At 39.7% G+C, this 24,384-nt stretch overlaps 1 protein-coding gene across 3 annotated transcripts; it reads right to left on the bottom strand.

The window, feature by feature from the left end:
* Positions 1-942: 942 nt before the first annotated feature.
* On the bottom strand, positions 943-24,365 carry HEATR3 (HEAT repeat containing 3). Of its 3 annotated transcripts, none has more exons than XM_032700983.1 (15): positions 24,204-24,365; positions 22,366-22,538; positions 21,788-21,875; positions 20,800-20,912; positions 18,928-19,037; positions 18,029-18,169; positions 16,997-17,280; positions 16,263-16,353; positions 13,145-13,302; positions 12,045-12,127; positions 11,647-11,783; positions 8,955-9,043; positions 8,018-8,161; positions 7,748-7,924; positions 943-6,865 (listed from the first exon to the last, which is right to left on the bottom strand). In XM_032700983.1, exons 2-15 carry the CDS (start codon positions 22,410-22,412, stop codon positions 6,746-6,748), a joined length of 1,782 nt encoding a protein of 593 aa, XP_032556874.1. In that variant the 5' UTR covers positions 22,413-22,538; positions 24,204-24,365; the 3' UTR covers positions 943-6,745. The 3 variants fall into 3 exon arrangements, with proteins under 3 accessions (XP_032556874.1, XP_032556873.1, XP_032556875.1); XM_032700982.1 differs by lacking the exon at positions 24,204-24,365 and adding an exon at positions 23,836-23,955; XM_032700984.1 differs by lacking the exons at positions 21,788-21,875; positions 22,366-22,538; positions 24,204-24,365 and adding an exon at positions 21,271-21,604.
* Between the last annotated feature and the right edge of the window lie 19 nt (positions 24,366-24,384).

The raw sequence follows: 24,384 nt of genomic DNA, 5'->3' as shown, positions 1-24,384 counted from the left end.
GCCTTTCATTCAACTCCAAAGCAGAGGGAAAGGCAGCCTTAGGTACAGCCCTGCCTGCAGATGGAAAAACACATCACACACGACGCCCCGAACAGCAACACGGAGTAGCACCAGTTCTTGTCAATTTCAGTTTTATTTTTAGTCGTTTTGTACTACAGCCTTAAAACATCTTTAATATCGGCTACAAAGTTTCCAGCACGCTGCAGGGAGGGCCTGGTGCTTCTTCCCCCAGTTTCAGAATTGCACGGGAGAGGATTTCTCTTTAGGAAGCTGGAGGTGGAGGTTTTGGAATTAAAAAGTCACATTCCAATTCCGAGCGTCCCACGAAGTTTGCAAAGAAGACGACTTAGCACCACTTCCTGGTGACAACCGAAGAGTGAAGTTTTGGCTTCTCCCCACCACCCCAGAGCAGGACATTTTTGTCCTCAACTCTCCTCTATTCTGTCACGGCATGTCTGATCTGCATTGCTCAAGAGAAAACCAACCACAGCAAGCTGTGGTTGAAATTTGAGGTTTGAGTTGACGGACTTAATTGCTTTGAAAATTAGGATTTTTACCTAAACCTACTACCAAAAGCCAAGTGGAAGCTGGTAGGACTTTAACACATCTTGGAAATGGGGAAAGCCCACTATTGAATAACCCTATTTTCCAAACCCTATATTCTTCAGTTATTCTGAAAATTATAAGCATAGCAGGAAAAGATAATGAGAAAGGTCTATCCTGATGTTTCCTGCACATCAAAGACGCAAATAAAAAGGTTTGAATTCATAAACTTTTAATGCAATGGAGAAAAGCATAAGTCAAATAAAGGCTTTTGGTATCCTTAAGGAGATAACAGTAACAGAAGAAAAAACTGGTTTGTTTTCTTTACTTTTTTAATAAAGTTAATTCTGCAAAACCCCATGATTTGGTCTGCACTCGCAGCACATAAATACAAACAAGTTTTATTATAAGACTGAGGTTCATTAATTTACAGGATTCCTCCGTAGCAACCCTAGTCCCAAGCAAATATAGCCAGGACATGACACAGGTACCACAAATCCTTTAGATAAGGAAGTATACCCGGGCAGGGGGGCATAAAAAACAAACAAAACCCACACTTAATTATGGTTTGGAGTGTTTTGTTTAATCAACACTCTGAATTTAACTCTTTTACTCACTTAAAAGAGAACTTGCCAGAAAAGGTTATTCAGAAACATCATGCATTTACTGGCTGAATCAGCCGTTCTTCCGTTAAATTCTGGAAGTGCTTTTCACTCTCCATTTGAAGGGGAGGGGAGGAGGAAAGAGGCCAATGCAATATTCCTTAAAAGTTCTAAAAAAATTCATATGTCAGAGGAGAGAGAAAACAATCCTTGATGGGACAGGAACACAAAACTGGAGAAGGTTTACTGAAATCCCAGTGCATCTTGAAGCACTGGTACATGATTTATGTGAGCACCTCACAACCCCAGGGCTGCCTCAGGACTCTCCCTGTGTTGGGAACACGTAGCAGCCACGACCGTTCCAACTGCATAGGGATTGTTACAGTAGGATCTTAGTTCACTTCCCAAGTTGCTTGATTTAAGCCCATAATGTAGCAGTAATGCAAGTTCCTGAAACCCAGATCTGAGGGGAAAAAAAGGCATCTTACCATATCCTTTTGTGTGCAAGTCTCAAACTGTGTTTTATGTGGTCACTGAACCATGTCTGTATGTATGATAAAATTCCTCTCACAGAAACAAGAAACTTGCAAAAATAACACAGAAACAAAATTAAATTGAAGTGCATTGACTTTAACACCTCCTATTTTTCCCAGAAGGTACCAAAATTAACAGTTTGAATTTATTTAGAAATTAGACCAAAAAAAAACCCAGCAGTCAAGTAAAACCTTCTTCAAACAAAGGCTCACCATTATTGTCAGCCCTGGTGGAAAAACTTCAAGTTCCTTAATCTGACCTGACTGTCAGGAGTTTTCAGGGTTTGCCAAATACCTTACTGTTATATATCTTAACAGCATGTCCAGCTCAAACTATATTTAGACTGTTTGCTCAAGTCACCTGTGCCAAAAAGAAACAATTACATTATTTTCAATTATCACTGCCATTGCCTGAATTGGAATTTGCAACAGTAAATGTAAGGCTAGATGTTTCTATCCAGTCCTCTGGAAATGCTTCTACTGAAAAACACTTACTAAGAAAACAGAACTTGAGTTTATAGGCATTTTTGGTTGGGTTTTTTTTATGTTAATATTCCACAAGATATGCATTTCATTCATAACATTTAAACTACAAACAAATTTTAAATTAATTTGTTTTCCAACACAGTTCTTCTTTTGTAATTTTATTGTGCTCTCATTTTTTATATATTTTTCTCTTAAAATACAAACATAAAACCAAGCCAAGTAGTACTGGTTGAAGTTATTCTTGTTCCTCTAAGATGACAATCCTTAAAAAAACCACATACTATGCAAAACAATACCTTCAACACACACCATAACCCCCAAACAGTTCAGCTATTGACTCTACTGTGGTATACAGCCATCTTCTGAATGTCAAGGCATGATGTATAAAAAAAAAGTACTTCAAAACAAATGCTCATTTAAATCTTGCCACTTGTTTCTTTTTGTAGAGAGCAAAAATAAAACCACACAGCAATGATAACTCCTTCTCTACACAGCTGGGGATGCAACATTTTGCAGGCTGCAGAAACCAAAGCAGCAGCAAATGCCAGGGTCCCACTGCTTCTGAACAGGGCAGGGGGCCCACAGCCCCCTTCACACTCTACTTGATACCACAGACAGATGTAAATTCAGCACCTACTTTGGTATTACATCTCAAGACTCAGATTCTGTTGTGTCAGTGTCAGACAGGGAGACAAATAAAGTAGCAATCCAAGCTTTTCAAGGATTGCAGTTTTTAACTGAAGTACAGACAGATGATGCCTTAGGGATCAGAATAAGCAAACAAATTCAGATATCTGTTTTGATACCAGTCTTATCTGTGTGATTACATGAACTGATGAAGATCACTTACATCTATTTAGCATCTATTTACTTATGCTGCACACTGCCTAGATCAGTCCAATTTCTGCCACCCTTTAAGTATCCTCAAGATCTGTCTTTCCCTTTGGAGGCTGTCAAGGATCTTGCCTTCATCTGAGGCCTACCCTAAACCTATTAAAATAAACCTGTGTCAAAGAGTGCCCAAAATATTTAATTTGCACATCATCACTTCTGCTGCTGCCTTAATTTTCCTTAATTGCATCAGAACAGCTTTCATAGCCCTAATCTTACAGTTTAGCTCTTCTGTACCTATATATCTCATCTGGCTTTAGGCCATGATCTGACACTTCTTTAAATCACTGATAACTTGCCTGTCTTCCACAGATGTAAGTCTTCAGAAGTAATCCATGTCTTTCTATTATTTCCATTTTGTCCCTTACAAGCACGATGTGCTCTCTAAATTAACATACAAATTTTTTGCCTCTCACTCTGACACTGAACTGGCAGCTGGGCAGATGATAGAGTAAGATTTTTCCTACTCAGAGAAATAAAAATACAAACAGAGAAAAACAAAATGCGCAGTTGGCTTAATACTATTAGATAACTACAGTATCTTAGAAACCCCAAAGGAAGATGGAGGCTCCATTTTGCCATGGGCCACTGGTAAGGGTAGTAGACCTTGGTAAAGATCTTACAACATGGGATATTAGGAAATCACATTAATGTCATTAATGTTAGCAATGGAGCACAAAAACACCTCCCAAGAGCTCCAGCTCACCTCTCTATCACCCAAACATACCTGGTGAGCTGGAGACAGGGCCACCAGCTTGTCAGTGTTTCATGCTCTCAGCCAAACAGGCCCACTGAAGTGCTCTGGTTTCCTCAGATGGAACAGGTGAAGGGATTGTTTTAGGGTTTGTATGTCAGGGGTTTAGTACAAACTTGCAAGAAAACAAAATGCTTTCCCATGTCCTCATTTCTCTTTCAGCTATTAGCTTGAAATGGCATGTGTACCAGAAGATAGAAGCGAGTATTTTAAGCACTAAAAATCACACACTTCTGCAAGCAATATGGTTCATACTATGCACCTAGGACACAATATTTAAGACATTCAACTGATCAGTGCATAGCAAAAAAATAATCTATGCATTCCTACTGTCAGAATAGTGTAAGATCTAAATGTCGGTTTGTTTTTTCACTTGAAGGAAAAAAACATGGTCTGATAGATTGTATTAAGAAAACAATTTTTTTGTAGTGGATGCCCTATCTTCTATATATTTTTCTGCAACTTTCAGATTTGTATTTGAAGATGAAATGTTTCTTCTCATTATTAAACTAAAAGAAAACTCCTAAATGGAAAATAACATACTCCATTTTTCCAACAGTCCCCAGGAACCAGATTCTGACTGCTACACTTGGTGTAAAATGCAAAGTCCTACACTTGAGACAGAATTATCCCTTGAAACAGAGCAGGCTCTTGATTGAATGACCAAAGAGCAGCTTTGGAGAGTTGGACCAAAGGGTCCTGGAGGACAGTAAGTTGAAGAGAAGTCAGCAGTGCACCCTTGCAGTGATGACAGCTAACAAATAACAGGCTCTATTGGCAGCAGCATGGCCAGCAGGTTAAGAAAACTGATGACTTCCCTCTATGTAGCACTTATGAGATCACATTTGAGGAAGTCTGTTCAGTTTTGGGCCCCTCAGTACAAGGCACAGTAGAGCAGGTCAAGCAGAAGGCCATTAAGATGGTTAGAGGGTCAGAACTCCAGCTAGTACAAGGAAGGGCTGAGGGAGCTGGGTGTATCTGGCCTGGAGAAGAGGGGAATTCAATTGTTGTTTTCAGCTAACAAGTGGGGATTATGAGATGAAGCCAGACTCTTCAAGGTGGTGTGCAAAGGACAAGAGGTGCATTTTGCAGCAGGGGGAAGTCCTACAAGGCACAAAGGGGAAAAGGAAAAAAAAGAATTTCAAGTGAGGGCAATCAAGCCCTGGAAAAGGCTGCCATAGTTGTGGGATTTCTATCCTGGAAGATGTTCAAGGCGTAACACAACCTTGTTTGACTCCAGAGACTACACTAAGAGACCTCTAAAGATCCTTACCAATCAAGATAATCCTTCAATTCAATGTAGCACCCAGAAACTGAGAGCAGAACATCCCACAAGAAAGTCCTTTAAGGGCTAAACAAGCATTAATACCTTTCATGAGGCTAATATTATACTATCCTCACTGTACAGTAAGTATAACTAACACAAGGATTAAAATCCACATACTGTGCAGTCTTATGCCATAATCCACCTTTCCTCAGGTGTTACACTTTGGCCCTTTTCACTGCCTGCCCTGCCAAATCCCTGGATAACCTCTCGACCATGCTCCTCATGACTTCTCCTGGATTTCTCCAGGCCATGCTCAGTGACCCTGGAGCCCTCCCAGTTGCACACTCTCACGGGTTTGATTGGCAGGCATCACATCACACATTTCACCCGACTCCTGTAAAGTCACAGCAGTGACAGGACTTGCAGGCAGTAGAGTTGCTTAAACTCATCTTTTACTTTCTCTTGCATTTGACAAAATACCATATGCCAGGATTTCATAAAGTCAGTCATTTGCAAGTTATCCAGTCAGTTCCCAAGTCTGCTTTCCAATCTTAGAGACTGAAATCTAACAAACTGAGCAAATTTGGTCTTTATAAGATCCATGCTTAACACCATGGGCAAAATTTTGCCAAAAACTAGATGCCTGTGCTAAGACAGCATTAAGAGAGAGTGGAAAAAACCCTCCTACAACAAAATACTTTGGTGTTTGGTTGTGTTTTGGTTTCTTTTTTCTTGAAAAATATGTATGATAGAATCTCATTCAAAGAAATAAAACCAAAGTTCTTGATATATGGAAGTTTACATACAATCTTCATGAATTGGTGACATTCTTTGAAAATAACAGCTTAAAAATCTCCATCGCAAATATTTCTAAAAGGTATTTCAAGCAGTTATAAATTTACTTTAGGTAATACCTCAATATAAAAAATGCTTTTTATTTGGCTTATTGCTTCCTTGAATTCACATTCATCCTGACGTAGAATTACAAGGAAGAATGTAAATTAAGAGACTTGATTTTCAGAAATACCAATCGAAATAAAGTAAAAACAGGGAGCTGCGTCTAAGCGTAGGATCTGCTTACACAGATTTCCACAGCCAAAAGCTATCATAAATGAATCTGAAACAGTTTTCTCCTCATAAAATAACAGAACCAAGTGCTGACAGGAATCTACACACTTGTCACAAACTTCTCTTGGGAAGGCTGCCATAAGTGCCTGTGCAATTCTAGGAACAGGTAAGAGCAAACAGCAAATAAGAACATTCTGCCACTGCTCGGTTCCCTTAAACATATCTTAAGCTTTTCAATTTTTTTTCTTGATCTGGCACATAACTGAGAATATTCCCCAAATTACCTTTTCACGCAATTATAGTTTTCTGCCAGGGTACATGAAGATTTCTGAACAATGACAGTGGTGCTGTGTACAGACCTCAGGGCTGCAGGAGCACCTTCTTATCACTGCAACAATCTCAGAGTATGCTACGGGTCTTTTTGTGCTGGTGTGACTTTCATATTGCATCAACCCAAGTGTATAAAAATACTGAACATTACAAAATGTAGTATTAACATCAAAGCAAAACTGCTCTGCTCAGTAAATTTTAGAAGTTCAAAATGGTTATATTTTTTTAAAACATTACTCAATAAGGGAAACCTTAAAAGTTCCTCGATGTTTCAAGTTGGAGTTTTCCCTAGTGTCTCCTGATATGCAATGAATCTTCTCAAATTCATCCTCACATTGTCAAGAACACACAGTTGATCTGTACTACATTGTCCTTTGCCTTCTTTTCGCATCTGTAAAACCAAAAAAAAGTACATGCTTTACTAATACAGAGGTTTCTCCTATTAGATCAGTTCAAGTCTACTGTAATTCTATATGTAGGTCTTCTGTCAGGATATGCTACCCATGGCTTTTGAGAACTCCAAGGTGCTCATGTGCACATGTGGAGCTAGTCAATTTACTGTAATACATTGCTGCCTAAAACTAGGTTATTGGTATGATATTTCACTCAAATATCTGAAACCTACACTTCTTTTCTGCAGCTTTTTATATGGAAACTACACAACTGAAGCACCATCAGGTATGTTGTGTGTATAGTGCTTAGCTTTTAGACTATGACAGTCACTCCTCGGGCTTCATCTGATCAAAGAAACAATAGGTGGAAGGTCATTCCCTAAGACAAGGAGGTACCTAAAATTAGTTTAGAATGCTGGCCTTGTTGTTCTTGAAAACACAGAATACGTGATCTGTTTTAACCAACCAAGAGCAGAACAAAAGCATCCACCTGCAACTACAAGAAGTAAAAAACAAAAGATGTCAATGTAACTTCAGAAGAGACTTCTCTCCCACTAATGTAGCTGCACTCCTCCAGAGACACCTGAAGGATTTTTTTGCAAGTGTTTCAGAAAAATGCAGTGATTTGGACATCAATAATACTGAAGGTGTAATGCAGATGTTGCAATGGAGGTGCTGTGCTATCACCTTGACAGTTTCATGAACTTTAAGGTAAGTGTATTTGCTTTCCTCTAAAGTGGAATATCAGAAAATCACATCTTTTTTTGCCATCTTATGAAGTTATACAATATTGCTTAGTTACTTCTTCTAGGAGCCCAAATCTCAAAGCTTTAATGCACATTGTGTGTTGAGACCCTGAGCTGGCTGCACTTGATGCCTACCCTTGTTCTGAACACCGGCTGAAATTCCTTCAGTGTTGGAAGCAACTTGATCTGCACCGCCGCCTTTTCTGCTTCTTTACCATCTGCAAATACATCAAAAAGTGCATCCAAGGCTTCCCCTGCTACCACAAGAGAAGATTCCTTCATAGCAACTTCAAGAAGAAATTTTCCAATCATCTGAAACGAGAAAAATTCATTTTTCCAACAAGGGAAAACTGAAAGAAATATCAAAATTCATACAGGTTTGCAATGTAAGGTTTGCTTTTTCACCTTTACTGTTTCAGCTGTATCTTGTCCTTTTGCCAAGACGCTGCCAGAAATTCCAAGGATGCTCACTACATTCACTCTAACACTGGCATTGCTGCTGTGAATACCAGCTTCACATAAAGCCAACAGCTGCTCAGGAGTCATACACTGCACAACAAGGGGAAGGGAGGGAAAGAAGGAAGACATTCACACTTTCATGGAAATTTTCCAATGTGACATTTAGCTACACTGCTTTTCCAGAACACAGGGAAATTTATAATAGAGAAATAAAGAGCCCATGATTATGAAAACTACGTGAATTCTGAAAATGTAATTACCAAGAAAACTGTCAAATTCTCCCTTTCAATTTAAGGTGTTTCTTCCAGAACATAACTAACACTGCCATGAAAGTGAAGGAAAAGTTCTAAGCCCAAAGGTATTTTCACAAATTTACCTTGTTCAATAGCTGCTTCCACCTCATTATGACTTACAGCACAGAAGCTCTCATTTTTCAGTTTAAAGCCAGAAAGGACCAGCAGACCATCTAGTATTATGTCTTGTATAACAAAATGCTTCATTCCTGTATTTAGCTCACTAATTCATGTCCAACCAAGATTCTAGAAGGACAACCAGCTTCAACTAGGTGACATCAAGAAACAAAGAATGCGCATTTCTAAGTGCTAATTTACTAAATATTTGTCATTACACCCATCTCCTAAAGATACTACCTGGATTTTCTTGTTTTGAAATACCTTTCACTTGTTTACATGTTAGGAGATAAACAAAACACTATTACTGTAAGGTCCATGAAAAACACTAAGAGTTGATGCTATTAAATCTGATGTCAGTGTCTGCACCTGTTACTTTGCATTTCATTTAAATAGTTTTGTTTCACAAACTTTCCAGCCCAATCTCACCCAAATTTGAACCTAGCAGAGCATTTGAGTTTGAAAGCTTTTACCTGGGAGATGTTCTTTGATGCCATTGTTTGTAGGAGAGCCCTCAAAGCACTGGTTACAGCTTCCAGGAATTCAGTGTCTGCAGGGAGTTCTGTCACAGAATTGAACCCAGAGCCAAAAGTTAAACAGTAAGATGAGGGACACAGGAAGCAAACAAATACAAATGCCTTAATCCCTTAATTGTTCCTCCAGGTACTACCACAACAGGAAAAGCTAGATTTTCAGAGTAGTCTCTGTAGGTTGTAACCATAGTGATTTGTTTGAATTCAGTATTAACTGCATCTGCAGGTTAGACCACAGCTGGTCCTCATTTTCAGGCACATCCCTGGTTGAGACACTCGTGTGACCCGAGGTATGGTACAAACCACTGTCATCAGAACAGCAGCTTGAAAACTGGTATAACAGGGAGGCCATAATATAGGAACTGAGAAAACTACAGAAGCGGACTGTGTATTTTACCTCCTTTCTTCTGCCTTCTTGAGCAAGCTTTTTAGACACCCAGAACACTGGACTCTTTCCAATTCATATAAAGAGCATGTTTTCCGGTGGTTTAATAACATTTCAGGAATGTATGACTCAAACACTGCATTACTCTCGTAACTATGAACTCATCAATATCAGCCATCACCTTCAATGAATGTTCTGTGTTTCTTCAGGCTTTTCATTTTCCTTTAATGTGTTTTTGTTTTCTGGACCACTCCAGATGCAGAACTTTTCAATTCATGTATATCTTCTCCCTTCTCATGTAAGCAACTAGATCTTTATGTCTCTTTTTCACCCTGTAAACCACAGGATTCCTTCTAACCACATGTTGGTATTTTATCAACTCTATCTGGCAGTATCCATTACATAGCATTTAACCATTAAAAATGGGCCCAGGCCATTAAATCAATTTTATTAGCACCATCTGTCCTCAGCTTACAACTTCTCCAGCTTGATCTGAGAACTTTCTATTGCAAAGCTTAACAGGCAGACTCAAAATCTTGGAAGTTGTCTCTTCAAGCATGAGACAAGTATTTTATGTGAACATCCTTGCGTATGTCTTCGTATGTATTTTCATTTCTGCATTTTAGTTTTTCAAGAACTGCACTTCCAGTAATAATGTTTTCATAGACTGATCACACCCTTTTAAAGGCATTGAGAAAAAAGTGTGTTTTGCAGGCAGATGCATTTTCAAGCATTAATGCCCATGTCATTCTATACACTACAGAAAAGAACTACAAATGCTGCATCTGTGGCTACAAAGGGAGACATTTGAAGGAAGGGAAGGAAACTGAGCTTCTCGATCTTCTAAGAGACAAGAAATGACAAAGCCACACATATGCTCAACTTCAACAGATTTGTCTTAGGGAAAACGTTTTTCTGACAAATTTGAGAACTGGCAGGCTTTTCCAGCCTCTAAGAATATCTCTGCTTTTTTGAAAAGCCATCACCACTTACCTTAAAACAAAAACAGATTATCAGAATAGTCTGCATGAAGCCGAGCCTGTCAGGGACCCAGATCGTCAGGGAACCACATCATCAGTTTGGAACCAGCTGGGGTTTTCTTGCCTTTTTTTTTTTTAAATCTCAGTTCAGCTTCTCTCATGTCAGTAACAGAGAGATCACAGTGCAAATGGTCCAACAGGATTACTGAAATGATGCTGATCTCATGTATAGGATTACGGGAAGTAGCTGGAAGTGCTAACTGCTGCATAGACCATCCAATAATAGTGATATGAGCAGATGTATGGGGAAACCTTCACAGTATCTCTGTGAAATAATGCACCTTGGAGGAACTATAGTGGATACATTCTAGTGTTTACCAGGATACATCACAGAATCAATGAGGCTGGAAAAAACCTACGAGATCATCGAATCCAACCTATGACTGAATATCACCCTGTCAACTAGACCACGGCACTCAGTGCCACATCCAGCCTTTCCTTAAACACTTCCATGGACAGTGACTCCACCACCTCCCTGGGCAGTCCATTCCAATTCTAAATATATATATATGATATTCTAAAATAATATGAAATTTATTACCTTCTCCACTGAAATCAAACCAGAACCAGAACAGGAAGTGGAGCAGCTTTAATATTTAGTCACAAAAACTTTGCACATTTTCTTACTACAAATATCTTTTCAATAAAGCTATGCCATCATAAGCATAAAGCATGTCCTGGAGATAAGGTGGTTGGTCTCTTTCCTACTGTAACAACCATGTACATTTTTTTTTTTGCAACAACTGCCTTTGCCATAATTTCATAAGATTCCTAGAAAAAAATTACGTGAAAGACTGTGCTAGACATCCTCTTTTTAACATCTCTTCAGGCAAGCTAGTCAGCATATTTAAAAAGAAAATGCCCTATCTTCTTCATGGCTTGTGTGATTGATGAAGAACTATTATCCCAAATATGATCAAGCAAACAGTTCTGGTCTCAGCAAGGCAGGATTCATGCACTAAGTGACTTTTTGTGTGGATCCAGATGTAAAGCAGATTCTTGCATTAAGAGCAGACTTGCTCAAGGTGCAGTTTGCATAAACACATGTTATCAGGACATACTGTTTTGCCAGCACATTTCCAACAGTCAGTATCCTTATATTGAAAGACCAAAGAAATACAGTTAGTAATAAAATGGCACTAGAACTATCTTATATCTATATGATCAGCAAAGGGGTTCAGCAAGTCCCCTCTACTAAACATCTTACCTGTTTTAGAAAAGATCAACTGTGAGAGATGCTGTGCAAGGGACTGAAGTGCTGAAGCTCCTCCAAGACAATCCACATCTGACACTAACAAAATGCTATGAAGACATGTTAAAGCTCTACACTGCACTGCATTCAGTCTGAAACAAATAAACAAAAAAAGCATTTAGCAGATCTCTTTGAAAACACATGTCGAAATATAAAGAAGAATCTTCAATTAATTAAGGCTGTGATCTGGTGTGCAGTTTACAAAAGCATTTTTATCTCTTTATTCAAAATCCTGTATCAGATCTGCCAGTATCCAGATCTTGACAGAAACCCAAGGATGGAAAATCCTTCTTAGAGTTCTAAGACAACTGAATATAAATGAAAAATAGTAAGAGAGACAATGAAATTCCTACTTTTTAATTAATGGTTTCCAAGACGGATTGTGCATACAGATGTCTAGAGCAACACTGTTCGGAAAAGCAGTTTTTTCAAGAATCTGAGGAGGGGAAAAAGAAATGTTTAGCGATAAAGCCTTTATTTTTTTATTTTTTGTTATAGTGTGTTTGGAAGGAAGACTGAAATTTTATCTTGATTCAAACAGATACTTCAAACTATGTATTTCAAAGTTTTCCAGGCAGAAAGTGTCTCACCTGCTAAAAACATCAGAATTTTGCTCAATCACTCAAATGGTGCAATTATACCCTGAGTTTAGCACAGCATATTTAAGGTATCCAACTCTACTGAACAACAGGTGATTTTCTAGGTTTCTGCCATTCTTTCTTATTTGGCTTTTTCTTCTTACAGATTCCACTACAGAATTTTCAGATAGCTGCAAGTATAGAAGGCCTTGCCATGAAACTCCTGTTATTAAGTACAAAAAGCCTTCAAAGTCTTCATCTTGCACCTTGATGTCTTGGGTTGGAATTCTACAACGCTGCTGAACCAGCACAGTAACAATTCAAATAACAAACTCCATCTTTACAACCCCAAATAAAAATGAGCAAAACAACTCTGAAACAAAAACACCTAAATTCCTGTATCAAATATTGTACTTCAGACATTTTGTATAAAACAGGGTAAGAGGAACTTGCACTTCTTCAGTGCTGCCTGTTGCCACTCACACATGTTACTTCCACCACATTTAGTTAATATAGAAATCTGGCAGTCATGCTTCGTCAAAGTTTCCTTTCTTTTTGCAGGTAATCTTTTTCATGTCCAAATCAAGGAATAACAACCTTTGTATTTTGGGGAAAAAAAACCCAAATTAAAAGAAACTCCACCAGCTTTCTGAGGCACATGGTTCTTCTATTCCAACTTACATGAATTATTTAGGTCAAGAGAGCTCATGCAATGATGCACCATCTCTAGGCCAAAAAGAGTGAAGCTAAACTCATTAAAAAAATATTCCTTTCCTCCAAGTGGACTGGGATAATTTCCTTGTCTAACCTGGGATACAAAGCAGGAATTAGGGGAAGACTGTGCCATGTGTTGGAAATAAAATAGAAGACACTACCTTCTTTGGAATGAGGTTGTTCAGAAACGCTGAGTGAACCTCATCAGAGAGGCACAGGGGTGTCATCAGCAGCCCCCCTCCCTCATTGTAGGAGTTTTCCATGAACAAGTCACTTTCATCACTGCTGGAGAGTTCTTCCCACTCATCATCAGAGGGATCTGAGAACACAAGACAGACTTGTAAATGTAACAGCCCTCACGCAAAATGTATCCTACTTCTCAGTTGGACTCGACTCCACCTCTTAGTTTAGCAATCTTTAAGCTCTTGGGCTCTATGAACTCCTCACAAATCAAGTGTCACTAAGCCACAGCTCTAAATATTTTCTTAAAAAATATTTTATATTCACTCAGGCAACAAGTATTCTCAGGAGACAGGTTCTTCATACACGGGTACTTTAATCTCTGATATTAACAATGGGTCACTTTATCAAAAAGGGTATGGAAGAAACTTCATAGAGATTTACTAAGATTTTAACTTGGATTGCACCATTTCATTTTTTGAGGTAGATTCAAGCATGTGAAAACACTGGTTTAACTTAAACTGACTGCAGTTAGTAAAAAAGGTAAGAGAACTGTTTCCTCTAGCAATACTGAAGCTGCAGACAGATGTCCTCTGCCTGGGCAGTAACTGGGCTGGATGAAGATGTTACTGTCTCCACAGCAACACCACTTGAAAGGAAACGATGACAGCAAAACAAGCCAAAGCAAGCTAAATAACCTCTGATAGTCATTTCAGGCAACATATTTTAAGTAAGTTAAGCTAGGTTTATAGTCTTAAACCTGAACTAGATTTATACTTACAGATCTGCTAGTAGAGTAAGTCATGTAAGGGCAAGCACACATGGCAAGAGGAGTTGAGGTCGTATTACCTACAGGCTACTGCAAAGTGAATAACCTGTCCACAGCTAAAGCCAGTCTTGGCCTAACAAGAACAAGCTCAGTTCATCATTTATATTTAAACTGATATATCTACGTCCACAGGGTTCACACAGATTTATCTAAAGTTGCTTTAAACCTGGTTACATTTTAACTGGTGTTTACCCAAGTCCTAAGTCTACAAGTTGGACTGATTCTCCTCTCTAGAAGTTGAAAGCTCTGCCTGCATATATAGGTCAGGACATTTAACTACTCTGATGAAAAATATCAGATTCGCCCCCAAGTAATTTTGTCTGACAACACAGATTCTGCTGAGATGTGGTAGGTACTGCAGTAACTACAGTAACAGCCACACCACTTCTGTGGCAAAAGGCAAAGTCACTTAAAATACAGCAAGAAAGATCTACATTAATGCATTTCACCTGTACTGTGCAGAAATTAAGAATTTATTTGAAGGTCATGGCTATTGTTTATCTGATGCAAAGTAACTCATCAAACTGCAGCAACTTGACCACACAGGCATCTTCTGTTACTTATGGTAATCTCCAATTAATTCTGCAGCCATAATATGCTGGTGTTAACAGCCTTTGCATGAGAAAATGGTTGTCTTTTATTCTTTACCAGGCCGCAGCAGCAAGACATACGAAAACAAAGCAGACAACCCCTGAAGTCCCTTGCCTCTTGCAGAAAAGTTCCATGTGAATCTTTTTAAAGCAAACAAAAATCTCCTTTGAAAAGTAAATGATATGAGCTGACAATGCAACTCAGCAACAACAAAGACAGCAGTGACCAGGGCAGAGCGGGAATTGGGATCTAGAACATTGGCCTGTAACTATGATCAGGTTTCTTGTAATGTTGTGGGAAACACAGAGGCATTTCCAATGGCAATCCCATCTTAACTAGCACTGGTAACCTCTGAACTACAGACTGGACAGCAGTGCTGGAGTCTCTTGGCTTCCTGCCCATGTCCCCATCAAGGGGAGAGCACTCTGCTTCTCCCAAACACCAGCCAGTGCTCAGTAAAACACATCTCTTGCCAGCCTGGTTATTTCCCTCAGCTCTGTAGCAAGCCAAGTGTTTGTATGAACTCAGCATAATGGCTAAAGCTATTTTAGTCCTCAAATAACTTGAAAATTAAATGAACAGCTGCTTCTGGATTCCTCTTAATTTCTACAGCCTATGTTTCTGTCTGCCCATGAATGGGTAAAGCACTGCAGTGAAATACAACACAATCAACCTTACATTACACTGAGTGAATGGCAGAATATGCAGCTTATCCACGAGAGATTTTCCAATTAAAGGGGAAAGCTTATGAATTACAGCTCATTAGATGAGAAACGCAGTAATGAAAGGAGCTTCATACACTAGGTACAGAATTTCCTTGTGCTATAAAAGAAAAAAAAAAATCACCATTGGGAATAACTGGGTATTACTGTGGATTTTATTAGAACCTGAAAGTTTTACTCAGTTATCTCCTAGAAAATCACTTCTGCATCAGGATAAAACTGTAACAGCAACAGAAGTTTTCAGGTGTTGGAGGGTTTAGGGGATTAATTTTGTTTGGTTATTGGCATTTTTAAATAGAATTTGATAACCTCTCATTTGTTTTCCTGAAGATTAGGAGAAAAGCTATCAAACCTGAGTATCAGAATTCCTAAAAGTTATAGAATATCTACTTCCTACTCCCCTCCAAAAAACAGCCTTTCTTCCTCCTCAAAAAAAGCTCATAAAGGCAGAACTCTGAAAGCCTAAATCTACATTGTTGCCAGAGTTGCATGCAAAAGCTGTATCTACTCCTAATTTTGCAACACTTCTAGTATCAATTCTAAATCAAAGCTACAAGATTTATCTGCTTTTAAAAAAATCAATGGCTCCATCCTGCAATAAGATTCACACACATATTGTATCAGAAGAACACTCAGACCACACTCTTAACTGAACAAAGATTTTGCTGTAACACTTCAGGAAACATCCCTTTGCCACAAGTGCTTTTTTGTTTGTAATTAAATGTTGGCACATAGTAGTACCATGCAAAAAAACCCCATTTAAGTCTCATAAATAACTTAAATGAAAAAAACCACTTGAAATAGTAATAGAAATTACAATCTAATCTGCCCCCCAATTGAGGATATCAGGGACAATATGCCTGTGTGCATTTGCCTTTAAAAGCAAGATGACTAAATGTGAGCTGTTCAAAAACAAAACACACCACAACACTTGCAATGAAAGAGATTCCTACAAACCTTCACTGCAGCACATATTAACAATGATTTCCAGAGCAGTCTGCTGAGCCGTCAGTAAAGCTGTCACTTCTTTCAGTTCCCACTTATCAGACTAAAAAATAAAAACATGAACCAAATTTGATTTTGTAAAACAACATTTAAGTGCAACTTAAATTACCCAAGCTGTCAGCTAAAAATATAGTCCAGTCATTTTCTCTTCTCATTCTACACCAAACCTCAAAAAAAAACCCACAAAACCAAGACGTGTAAGCTACAACATTTCTGTTGGATGTTCCAGAGCAAATTTTATCTTCAGGAAATGCCACCTGCACTAAAGTTGTAAGAGAAACAGTTATCTTAAGCCCTAACAGAAACATGTATTCCTGTTACCCTTTTCCCATACACAACAGTGCACGCATCTGTAAACCTCTGAGCCACCCCTACTCATGACTGAAAGAGAAATCAAAATTCCTGCAGCAGCTGCAGGTAGAAGCGTCAGGTAAGTCTATACCTTCCACTGGAGGAAAACCATGGAAATGCACCTTCCTGATGTGCTGTGCAATTTGGTCACATTGGAGCAAGTTCTGCTGAAATTTTCCATGCTCATCTTTGAGGTTTTAGCTAAAATAGCCAAGCTGTTTGGGAACCAGTATTAGTAACACTCACAGGTCATTTCCTCTGGCCAGTGCTGAGTCCAGACTAGTCCAACGCTCAGCCAAAAGCACCAGGCCCAACAGCCAGCCAGAAACACTTACTGGAAGTAAATCTGAAACATCATTTTCTCTCCTGAGTTTTCCTTTTGGTATTTCTTCCATGTTATCATCTTCACTCAAAACACAGTTGTCCACCACATCACTCATGTTTTCCTCTGTTTCTGCTTCCACATCAACTTTTAACCTGTTTTTTTCAGCTTCATTCATACGAATAATTGTTTCACCAGCATCTATTGCTAATGATTCTGAGAAAATCTTCAGGATTGCATTAACCATGCTTCCCAGGCTGCCTGGTGGAATGGTATCCTTGATATTCCAAATGGTGCCTAAATATGAGATAACCAAAATATGAAAATTACTAAAGTACTCAATTCTCTGTACTAGCCATATATTTTGTAAGAACACAGCCTGTGTTACTTAAAATACACAGTGATTATATTCAGTACAAATGTTGAAGTCTTTACTCTACAGATTTGTATTTTTTTCTGTTTAGCACTTCATATACTCATCTGTAATAACTATGTTATGCCTACATCTTAACCTCAAGTAAATTTCAGCACATAAATAATTACAGAATATTTATGTGGATTGGCCTTGGTGTTACTTTGTACCTGATAACAAAATCACATGAGAGAACCATTTTCTAAGGATTGTCAATATTAATTTATTACACTCCAGTATCAAAAATCACCACAGTTAAGCATCTGAGGCAGCAAGAAGAATGCAAGGTAGAGAATATGAGTTAAAAATCTACACCTATTAAGATCAAAACTTCTCCTGTACCACTTATTATTGACTTATTTCACTGCTGAAAATCAAAAGAGCAGCTAAAATGGTTTATCACCCTGATCAGGGACTGAATTGAGAGTCAAGCATTTAAGACAGTTTCAAAACCAGTTGTAAATATCTGTTTGCTGTTCCAAAAGGCAGATATAACCTCATGAACCATTTGTATAGGCTTTGACAATCAGATGTAGAGACTTCAGTAGAGAGGACTAAGCTCTCTGTCCTTCCCATCCCCTTTACCTGCTGTGCTCCCCATCCCAGAGCAGTGAACACCCTCGAGCACTGTACCTGCTATCAGTGTTCTCAGAAGGACGTGCTTCATTGTGCTCTCTGGACACAACATCACTGTTTCCAACACTTGCTGTGCAGAAGCATTAAATGAAGAAAGAAGGTCTGGATTATCTTCTGTCACTGCCTGTAAGCAGTTTGCTACACCAAACAATAAGAACAAACATAATTAACAAACCCAACAGTAGCTTTCACTCTTCTAATGAAAAAGCATTTTTACTGCAAGCTGGAGTAATGAAACGTTGACAGGGAAAAGAAAATTTCATGCAGCATCATGTTGTAGTGGTACAACACTCTCTCACAATCTGTGTTTTAGATTAAAAGACACTTTATGGCAAACCTGTACACAAAACAGGTGAGGACAATAACACATCAGACATGGAATTGGCTGTATTAATTTCAGCTACTCAAAAATAGATTTCTCCTTTGTATACTGGGCAGTGACAACATAAAAATGTTGGGACCACACACACCTGTATGACCATTATAAGACTACAATAACAAACTACTAATAAAAACACACTCAAAGTGACAGGAGTTGTTTGGGGTTTTTTTTAGATGGACTATGTCCTTTGCTCAACCAATTAAACCCTCCATTACCAGAACCTGCAAACAAAACTAAAAACACAGCTCCCCTCTAGAGCCTTCTTTCCACAAAATTTTTCCTCCCATGTAACCACCAATAAGTCATTCTCCTTTGGACTGAAAACAAGCACAACAGGTACAAACTTCTGAATTATGTGCTGTTCAAAAATTAATTTGAAATCTTATATTCAGTGCAAAGCTCAGCAATGCTAAGGCAGGTGCATTATCCAATGCCTGTAACATCAATGTTACATTTATATAGTAAAAAAAAAAAAAGTATCTTTAAGTCCTTATCTTCTCTTTTTACCACTTACCTACTGAAATAGCCAGATCCACATTTGTGGAAAATTTCTTCATGTAATGTAACACAGCCTCCAGACACCCTTCTTTATTGAATATGTACACAGCAGTATTGTTGCATTCACTATTGTATGAAAAAGATTAATTAAAACACTTTTCCCAGGAAAAAAAAAATAGTGTAAAAACATTTTAAGTACCCCATACTCACTATTACTCACAGTTGTAAAAACTACGTAAGAATTATGCATTAGTCAAAGAGCTATTCTTCATTACTGAGGTTATGATCAACTCTAGATAAATATGCTGAAAGAGAAACTGCAAAATCCTGGACACAGTTGGCTTCTGCCAACTGCTTCCTCACACCCAGTGTTTGGGAGTTTATTTGGGAGCCTAAATACAGATGTGGACAGGTCCAGCCAGAGAGTGAAAGGCAGCTGCAGGCTACAAGCCAGCCCAAGGCTTTCTGCAGCCATAGACAACTTCACCCACAAACCCAGTGACCAGAGCTGCTGCCTCTTGCATCAGTATTTATTCACTCCATAAAATGACTGCTCTTATCATTCAGATATGCATTTACTTTAATTATCTAACAGTGGGATCTGTGTTTCTTCAAGTTTTCCACAGCTATTCCCTTTTTTAAACTAATATATTGATACAAGACTAATTCAAACTAAAAAAGCATGGGACCTAACCAGCTACAAGGATCTTCAAGTATTTACTTTTGGAAATATTATGTCTCAGCACCAATGCCAGCCCCAATTTTATCAGTACCAAACTTAGCAATTAAGTCAGTAGTTCATTGCCACAAAGTTCAAAATACAGGGGCAATTTATGTCACACTTAATGATTATAGTTCCTGTTCCAAAGCAGTGACTACAAAAGCCAAAAAAAAAAAAAATGAACACAACATTGTTGAGTCAGAGTCACAAAGGGTCATGTATTCTGTGCAAGGTGCTGAGCAAGCAGCTTCTCTACTGTTCTAGACTCCAATCCCTAAAAAAAAAAAAAAATCCCAATTTGGAAATAAGGCCTCGAGCCAGCAGCCATATCACACAGTCAGGTACAGAGGCAACTCCACTGAAACACTGTACAACACTAAAGAAAATTTTGCATGCACCAAGGTGTATAACGATGTGGAGCTGCTAAAACATGAAGAGAAACAACACAAAATTCAAGAAAAATTTTCAGAATAAGTTTGTATCACTTCAATGTTCATAGTCATTTCTGTATTAAGTGTTGCCATTTCTCTTCCTTCACCTGGTGTTTCCAATTTAAACTATTAATTGAACAATTCACATTATTTCTCACATAATTAAGTAGATTTGTATCAGTGTCTCAGTAACTAAGGGATAGTTGGTCCAAATATTTAATATTAGCTTTTGGGATGACCTGTAGAGGGAGGAAGTAGTATAAGAAGTCCTCATATTCCCAGAGCACTGGAGCCCACTGATCAGAATTTAATTTTCTCCATCTCTCATCACACAGTAAGGATCTACAGAAACTGCATGCAAGACATCACAACCCAAACTGCATCTCAGACTGTGACAGAACATGTCCAGAAAACAAAATCAGAACTCAGGATGAACAACCAATAGAATTTGTCACTCTCCTAACACTAATGACCAACTTAAATGGACTTTCAGAATCCTTAATTTTAAAAAGTAATTTATGGCAGAAGATAAACCTGTATTTCAGATCAGATTAGGGCTCACCATTATTAAAGGAAAGCACACGTAGGAGCAACACAATCAGAAATCAGAATCAGCAACTGGATACATCTTCCCATGCCAGGACAGTCATTTCTTTTCTGCCTCAGTCACCAGGCTGCTTTTCAGGAATAATTTAATTTAGCTCTTTTAAAAGTCCTGGATTTACACAGCACTTACCATATATTCCACAGCAAATTAATAGCTTCATTGGCTATGTCTTCAATATAGTTTTTGTTTGTCTCTCTGTATTTCTTTGGAGAGAGCTGGTTAGCATCTAGCTCAGTGCTACACTACAACAAAACAAGAGAACCAGGGTTGGGAAACAAGCCACAGTGTTTATTACCAGAAAACCTGACTAGTTTCCTATTCTCTAAGAAAATTTACCTACAATGGAATTGAATCACTGGCAACTTCCCTCTTGTAGAAAGACTCTTATACTACTCCCTTTCCACTCAGCAGTTTTTAGAAGCATTTTTTAATTAAAAAAATAAAACTTGACAGTTTTAGAACCCTAAGTGCTGTTTCTTGCTAATAGTCTGTATGCAAATTGCCAACACTGCTTTCTAATCACAAAGATTAATTCAGCTAATATCTTGCTATGCTTTACAATAATGCTATTATTCAATTTAAAATGGGGAAGAAACATACAGAAAACGATGGTATTGCTCAAGGCTGCTCATACAAAGACAGCAGGTGACAGAATTCAATGCAATTTCCAAACTGCACTGCAACACCTGGACCAAACAAAGAATAGGTATTCAGTACAAGTTATCCTACAGTACCCAGCTGTAAACCCAAGCTTTCATTTAGACAGAATTGCTCACCAAAAAAACCTCACTAGAATAATGTTGCAACATAAATGTCGGACCTGGATTTTGACTGACACAATAAACTGGTCTTGACTGAAGCTCCAGACCCAAAATCTCCAGACTTTTCATGCAAAAATCATCCCAGGGTGCAAGCCTCACCACAGACCAAAATTATCTGGTCAGGAAACAGAAGCTAGTGGTGTGAAATCTCTGGAATAATTTTTGTACCATTAAACCTATTGAAAATCCTTTTAAAAGATCTTTCAAATATCTTAATAATAGCTAAAAAATTGAACTATTTTTGTAAGTGGGATAATTCAACGGATAGATCAATTTTAAAATCAGAATAAACACACCTCTTTCAGAAGTGCAACAAGGGGTGTCATAATGTCATTTGTCACCATGTCATCACAGACTTCAAATCCTCCACAAGCGCTTAGATTTCTGGGGAAAACAAAAAAAAAATGCTTTGGATCAGATACAATACTTTCCAGGAATGTTTTCTATATTCTTGTCTAAAGGTTATGGTACTTTTTGTTTTAAAATCAATTTGCTCTTCTTTAGTCTTCTATCTCCCTAACACAAAAGAATAACTTCAGTGGTAGGAAAAGAATATTTTCACTTACTTGTCAAGCATAACAAGAAGGCTTACAGGTACTAAAACATCAAGACACAAAATGCCATATGAACTGCATTCAAGTTCTCTATATTTCTTCATAAAGCCATATATTTCCAGCATAAAGCCTGCTGCTGGCATTAGAGTCTCCTGGAGCAAGAAAAGCCCCTCTCTTGCAGACTTCAGCTGATGTGGGTGTACCTACCGAGGCTGGCGTTAAAGCAAGACAGGCTGGGGTTCAAGTTCATGGCTGCCAACAACAAAACCCTACTGTTTTCTCTCCTGTTCCAGGATTACCCCATTCCCATTACTGCTTACCGGAGAGCACCTGCAGCTGTTTCCCGAACAGCTAAGCTGTGATCCATCAGCAACGGCCCCAAACACCGCACAACGTCCCTCTGCAGGAAGGCTGGGATGACGTGCTTCTGCTGCAACAGCTTGGAAATACTGGCACAGGCATACTCTCTCACTTCAGCACTGGGATGCTGCAGCTGGGGAGACACAAACAGGGCAGATCGGGTTGCGGGAAAAGGCAGCTGGAAGTTTTACTGATCCTGAATGGAAGCAAGAGCTTTTAGCTTCCATGAACCTTTACAAGTCTTTGCCTGGGTTATGTGTGTTAACTATATGACTAGATAAATACTATTCTGGGTGTTTAACAAGAGAGCCACAGTCCAGACACAGATTTAACACTAGCTGGCACTGGTGAGATCCCATACCTACATTCAACTACCATGTATTTAAAAGAAAAAAGGACAAACAGGGGGGGATACAAAACACATGCCACCATAAAGAAAAACAGAAGAATCAAAAAATAATAATAAAAAAATAGACTTTAGATTAAAAGCATCTGCTTAACAACAAGAAGCAAGTGTTCTCTACATCCATAAGATGATGCTGACTTGTGCTGTAGCAGGGTTTTAGGTGATATAAGAATTGCAGATCATAAACATAATAGAAAAGAAGTGTATATCCTGGAAGGTGACAGAGTTTGTTGAAAATCTAACAGAAAATGTAAACGTCTGATGAAGAGCAGAGCAGAAGAGTGGTACATCACATCCTACTTCACTGACACTGACAGAATCCCTCAGCTCATCCTCACCTGAGTCTTTATATACTTTCTCTCTCAATTTTAAGACTAAACAGGTTAGTCCAGAAGAGTAACCAAGCAGTGATTTGTTCAATGAGTTCAGTTCGATAAAGTGAACAATGGGGATTCAATCACTTGAGGGGAAAACAGATTTTTGCTTCTGATTCTAAAGTCACGTGTGCAGGAGGAGGTTTCCATCCCTTTTCCTCTGCAATGCTTAACTCAGAACCAGGACTGCGGCCTAAAAGTGGCCAAACCCAGCCTTTTTTCCGCATTTTCCATCAGTTATCCCTCACGTATGGCTCACGGACTCATCGCTCTGGCCACCTGTAGAACTCTCCAGCCGTGGGAGGGCGGGGGGGGGGGGAAAGTGTCGAACAAACCCGAGCACCGCAGGAGCTGCCTCCCAGCCCCTCCCGGGCCGAGGGGCGAGGTGCTGCCTCCCGCCCGCCGCAGAAGGCGAGCCCGGGGCCGCGGGTCCCGGCGCTGCCGGTGCCGCCCCGCCGAGCCGCGGGCGCAGCCGTGACGCCGGGAGAGCGACGGGCGGCGAGAGGGAGGGAGGGAGGGGCGGCCCCGCCGGGCTGCTCGGCTTCTCCCCGCCGGGGGGGCGGCTCCGCGCCCGACACCGCCGGGGGCGAGCCCAGACCTCTCCCCCCACACCCACTGTCCGGAGAGAGGGTCGCGCCCCGCCCGCACACCTTGTCCAGCAGCTCCGCCGCCGGCTCCTCCTCGGGGCCGGGCTCGCCTTGCTGTGGCTGCCCGGTGCCGGCGGGGCCGAGGGCCGGCCGGCGGAACCGCCGCGCTCGGCTCTTGCCCATGGCTGCGCTCGGCGCCGGCGCGCCCACGTGTGCGGCCCCGCGCAGGCGCTGCCCCCGCCCCGCGCCCCGCCCGCAGCCGGCGGCGCCTCACGGGCACGGCCCAGCACATCCCGGCACATCCCGGCACATCCCGCACCCCGAACCGGCACCGGCGGCGTCCCGCTCCTGCCTGGGGATGCTCTGCATGTTTCCCCGGGCCAACAACTCAATAAACGTCACATGAAACAGTTTCCTCCAAGAGCACTTACAGAGGCAGGATTGACCTGTAGGGTGGAAACCTGGCAGGGGGTTTCTCTCTGATGTAGTTCTTATAATCTAAGATACTGACATCAAATACAGGAAATGTTGGTCCGGTATGAAAGTTAGACTTCAGCTACAAATTTTCTTTTAAGTTCTTCTGCGTTCGCTGGAGATCTGCATTTGCACGGT

The sequence above is a fragment of the Chiroxiphia lanceolata genome, chromosome 13, assembly GCF_009829145.1.
Source record: "Chiroxiphia lanceolata isolate bChiLan1 chromosome 13, bChiLan1.pri, whole genome shotgun sequence".
In the NCBI taxonomy this organism is placed as follows: Eukaryota; Metazoa; Chordata; class Aves; order Passeriformes; family Pipridae; genus Chiroxiphia; species Chiroxiphia lanceolata.
The sequence above is the reverse complement of the archived record's forward strand: the minus strand, read 5'-3'. Positions and strand labels throughout refer to the sequence as shown.